Source organism: Saccostrea echinata, unplaced genomic scaffold (genome assembly GCF_033153115.1).
Source record: "Saccostrea echinata isolate AGI-Se365-2 ecotype Australia unplaced genomic scaffold, CSIRO_AGI_Sech_v1 ptg000036l, whole genome shotgun sequence".
NCBI lineage: Eukaryota > Metazoa > Mollusca > Bivalvia > Ostreida > Ostreidae > Saccostrea > Saccostrea echinata.
Window position 1 is genome coordinate 839,281 of NW_026889785.1, and position 5,605 is coordinate 844,885.

The window sequence follows — 5,605 nt, forward strand, 5'->3', positions numbered from 1 at the left end:
AATTAGCAAGTACAGTAATTATACATATCTTTGGGAGCTAATATCACATTTTAAAACAAATATCACTTAATGTGTATCCCTCAGCACAATACTTAAAAATTATTCTTACATATAAACATTCCTTATGATTTTAAGCATAAGGGACTTCATATTTTCATCAAAAGCATGATATACATATAGTTGAGTCATACATATATAAAATATATAAGCAGAGATTTATGCACTTGTAGACACCCAAATTCATATTATGAATATAGTCATATTATGTATCACAAATAACATAGGAAGAACAGAATATCAAAGATAGTTTTTTTTCAATAGCTATCTTACAGATGTAATATTTATACTTGTAATTTAAGATAATATTAACAATACTGTACCAGGGAAACAAAAAAAAATTCAGTGGGAAATAAATACTGAGGGATAAATGCACTTTAAGTGAACAACACCTTATGAGAATGACTTTCAAAACCACCTGCATCACCAACTTAGTGATGGTACACTCTCTGGTGTACAAACGCACGCAGCGAGTCAGGTAGTGGCGCCTGCCCTGCTTCACACACTTGTGAAGGTACACTCGCTGGTGTACAAACGCACACGGCGAGTCAGACATTGGTATGTTACCCCTCTCTGGGATAGGCAGACATCATTGAAGAGGCATTGGCTTCAATGCATTAATAAAAATATAAAATGAACCCTTTTTTTTCCTCCAAGATGTTCCTTCAAAAATCTCTAGCTAAAGATGTATATATTATTTTGTGGTCAGAATAAACACTTTCAATGACATCAGTGATACTATTACATGTCATGTTTGTGTAAATATGGTCTATCAATGATCCAGAAGAATGGGTTGTCTTCGACACAATTTGTTTACAACTGAAAGCTTCAGACATGTATGTTGCCACTGAAGAGCCTCCATTACATAGATCTATATTGAAATCCCCAATAATGATTATATTCTGATGATTCTTTACTACTTTAGACAATTTGTTGATAAAGTTGTTTTTTGCTCTTTCAACAGTAGAACTTGGACTTCTATACAGCACAACAACTTGATAACTCTCATTTTTGAACTTTATTTCACTGTACTGCCATTCTATGTCTTTGTCTGAGTGGCTAACATGATTATTGATTTGACAGTCATTTCTTATGTATGTAATAATTCCTCTATGGGGTCTGCCACATTGCCGATTCAATGCAAAATCCAACCTGAACATGTTGTAATTCTCCAATTCATAGTCTTCATTTTCATCTGATGCTGTCAACCAAGTTTCCGCCACTCCTATGATATGACACTGTTGAAGATTTGGCTCAGTCTTGAAACTGGCAAAATGGGCATGCAGTGATCTCACATTCTGAAACGCAATGTTTATGGTCTGGTTGTTTGTCGAATCTATTGGCTTGAAACATAACTGTAAAGTTGCTTCTGTGCGTAGTCTACACATTTCTTTTTTCACCTTCTCAGACGCACAAATTTTGTTTTCATTTAAACTCAAAATATGAAGTCCTGTAATCTTTGTTACCCTACTTAGTGCAACATAGTGAATGTGTGGCAATGTAAATTTTGGATTCATATCAAGATTAATTACAGCTTGAACCATTGTGTCCCCCTGAGATTTGTGTATAGTCTTGGCTGCAGAAAGTCGCAATGGAAATTGTATACGTACAACAGTGTGTCGCAGGTACTGAAAGCTTCTTCTCACGTCAAATATTGGTGTCCAAGACTTATCTACTTCAGGCCCAAACAGATGTCTATACTGATATCTCCATAATTTTCCAGTATTTCTGTCATCAAAAGAAACCCAAATTATACTTGGTCTTTCAGTGCTTTCTTGTCTCCTCTCTATGTACTCCACCTTACATGATGTACCATTTGTCAGCCCATCCTCCACACATAAGTTTGCAGTGATTTCATATTGCAGACGAAGTGCTATGGGAACATTTTTGGCCAATCCAGCTGTTTTAGAGGAGTCATCTGGCAAATTCAAGTGCTGTAATAAATTTTCCCTACCCACTACAGAATCATGAGCTGGTATATTAACCTTTTCACCATCAGCTAGCAGAAACACTTGGTTGTTGTAGGCATTCACACTTTCATTTCTTGTATACAATCGTGGAGCATCTCTGGGATATACTGGTTGTGACTCATCTACGCAGCGCTGCTTCAATGTCTGTATATCAGCTTCAGTTTGATTTCCTTCTCTTAAACGGTTAAGTAACTCAGCAAAATGAACATCATCTTTCTGTCTCATTATTTCCGTAAGTTCATGCATTGTGAACAAGTCCCGCCATAGGTTAGTTGCCAATGGTCCAAAGTTTTTCTTCAAGTCATCAAAAACCCATCCATCCATGACTGTCTTTAACTGGAAAAGATCCCCGATTAAAATGACATTGATACCTCCAAAGTAATTCTTTACTGCCTTTAATCTGCTTTAAACGCTCGTGCACACAATTCAACTGTGAATTTCCAACCATTGAAACCTCGTCAATGATGACCGTTGACAAATATTTGTACATTGTTCTAAGGGTGTTCAAGGATTCACTATCAAGTGGCTTGCAGTTAAATCCTTGACTTGCAGGAATTTTGAATGCTGAATGTATCGTCTGTCCCTTTATATTGAATGCGGCTTTTCCTGTTGGAGCACAAAGTAAAACTTTACAGTCATCTGGATTTTCACCTTCAGTAGAGCAATAGTGTCTTGTGAGTGCCTCATACAAAGCTCTTACAACAACAGACTTTCCAACTCCTGCACCACCAGTTAGGAAAACTCTAAGTGGTTCTTTTTTAGTTTTAATCCAATGAAGCACATGAGTAAAAAACTCCATTTGCTTTTTGTTTAACTTGCTAACTAACTGGAAATACTGCTCATTGGTCATCTTGTACTGATGAGTTTGATCATCATTGTTAGCACTACATGGTAATCCAAGATCCATTCCTATGTCATAGGTCTGGTGATTTAATGGACGCTTAGGGTCAAAATACACAAATGCTTCACTTTCCCGACTCCCTTCATCCAAGTCCTCTTCTTCAGTTTGTTCTGTGCTAGGTGCTACTCTATCAAATTGTACATCAACCTCTTCAGCTTGTCTCTGTGCCTTTTCCAGCTCCTCTGCATTGCGTTCGTACTTCTTAACTTTAGCAGCTATAAAACTCTTCAGTTGATTGTATTTTTCTTCATAAGTTGAGTTTCCTTTAATGTCAATTTGTTCCTTTCTCCATGGATGGAAGAGTAAAATTCTTTCTCTAAAATGATTTTCAGAATCAATTTTGATGGAGTAGTTGACATAACGGATGCATTTTGCTTCTTCCTTTGTCTAATAATGATGCCATTTTTCATAACAATTCTAATCAATTCTGAATCCATTTCTTCATCTTCCAAGTCTTTCAATTCTTGTTCATCTTCAGTATCATCATTTTGCTCTTGGAACTCCTCATTTTCTTTAAATTCTTTTGGGTATATAATTTCTAGTTCAGCGGCATAATCTGCTAAACACCAGTTTTCAAGCTGCCTTGGTCTCTGTGAATAACGCTTGATTATACTGCTTGCATGAATGTCTGTGGAATTCTCTGGCAATTCTTCTAAAGCAGATTTACTTTTTAACAAGAAGGTTCTTTCTTCTGGAGGTGAAGTATTTATGAACACAACATCTCTTGAACTTTTTGTCAAAGGTAATTGTAAATTTAAGTATGCAGCTTCTTGTGCACTGATTTCAACTGCATTCAAGAACTTGTTTCCCATGTGTCGAACCTGTTTTTTCAAATCCATATTTCCTTCCCTTGCTTCCTTACATGCTTGATCAAGCAGATTACTCATACCACGTTGAGACTTGCTAATGTAGGACACAATGTACATGGCACATGCATATGGGTCTAGGACAAACTGCAAATCATGATTAGCTCGCCATGCTGACAAAACATTTTTCATGTAAGGATTCACTCTTATTTCACAAGGGTTTCTCTTCAGAAAAAGCTGTGGTCTATCAATGGAACTTCTAACTGACTTTATGTAATCTTCTTTCTCCAGGTTCAGTGATTGTAAAAATTCACTGAAAGAAATTTTTTTCCCTTCTTTCATATCTGCTAATTCTTTCTTCACCTTCGTAAAAATTTCTTTGTACGTCATTGCATCTGAGTCATCTGCTGATAAAGGTTCCAAGATCAAAGTTGAATCCATAGGAGGCTGAGGAAATCCAAATCGACAAATGTCTTTTCCTTTTTTCCTGCAAGTTCTGGAATGTTTGTGAATTTGTAATTCTATAAGTGGTGCAATTTCATCATCACAATTTGCAGAGCAAGATACATACTTATCTATGAATTTTGCAATGTGAGTAACTGGATCTTCCTTAAATTTTGGAGCATCTTTTATCCACATGAGCATATGAATGTGAGGTGATCCTCTGTGTTGAAATTCAACACGATAAAAAAAGTCTATCAGTTCCCCAACAGGATGATGCTCACTCTTCAAAACTGTATTGATAAACACATGTACTCTATGATCAAAAAAACGAACACATGTCACCGGATCTTTTTGCACCAGGTCAGTTTTTTCAGCCCATGTCATTTTGTCTATTTCCTCATCAGTAAGTGATTTCTTGAGATTAAGTTGAGCAAGAGTTTTGAGCAACTCAGGCCATCTTGTATCTGCTGCTGATAAAGATGAAAACCAAGTTGGTAATCCCAGTTGTCTAATCATGGCAAACAACTCCTTCTTTTTTGCCTCTAGATAGGGAGGACTGTTTCTCAAAGTTCTAAAAATGTAATATCCTTCATCTAATCTTGTTATCTTGTCAAGTACTTCCTGATTGAGAACATCACCAGCTGTTAATTTCTTCTCTGTGCCCTTGCATCTTCTCAATACAAGATTGACTTTGTCCGATATCTGCTTCATTTGAATTTTCTTCATTTTGAAAAATAAATTTGGCACACTATTTGCTGCACGTCTGTCAATGTTTCTTAGTTCCCATTTCACAAGATCACTGTAATGAACTTTAACTTTACGATCATCATTTGAAGCCATCCTCTGACCACAGTAAATGGTTGGAAAAGACAAGAATTCTGCATCCTTATCTGTGTACAAACTCAATGGTGTCTGTCCTTCTCCTGGAGCAAATGTATATACCTGATCTTGAACAGGATTTGCATCATCCAGTAATGTGTCACAGCTGCCAGAGTGTCCTTCTCTTTCATCAATTTCTTCAAAAGTACTTTCTTCTAACACATCTGATGTAACACCAAAGTTTGTATTCCTTCCTTCAGTACACCCAGATGTACTTGTGTTGAAATATTCTGAAATGATTTCACTGCTATCAGCAGTTATTCTGGCTTCCCAGTCCTCATCTATATGAATATTTGCATCTTTGTACATTTGGCTATTTCTCATCAACCAGTGTTATGCAATGATTACATGCTGTGGTCTCACATTTTCCACAAAATCACAAGTTTTGTAACTTAGTCTCCTCTTTAAGCGGACTGGAACTGTGATGTCATTGTTAAACTGTCTTGGTAAAGAATTTACAGTTGGTTGGATATCTACTGGAACATTAACAACATTTCCTTTGATAGATAATTGTCTACCTCTAGGCAACTCCCTTATTTGCATAAATG

General features: G+C 36.4%; 1 protein-coding gene across 1 annotated transcript; it reads right to left on the reverse strand.

Moving 5' to 3' along the window:
- Nucleotides 1-722: 722 nt before the first annotated feature.
- LOC133199824 (uncharacterized) lies at nucleotides 723-5,366 on the reverse strand. Its single transcript, XM_061335650.1, has 3 exons — nucleotides 3,286-5,366; nucleotides 2,473-3,244; nucleotides 723-2,363 (listed from the first exon to the last, which is right to left on the reverse strand). Exons 1-3 carry the CDS (start codon nucleotides 5,364-5,366, stop codon nucleotides 723-725), a joined length of 4,494 nt encoding a protein of 1,497 aa, XP_061191634.1.
- Between the last annotated feature and the right edge of the window lie 239 nt (nucleotides 5,367-5,605).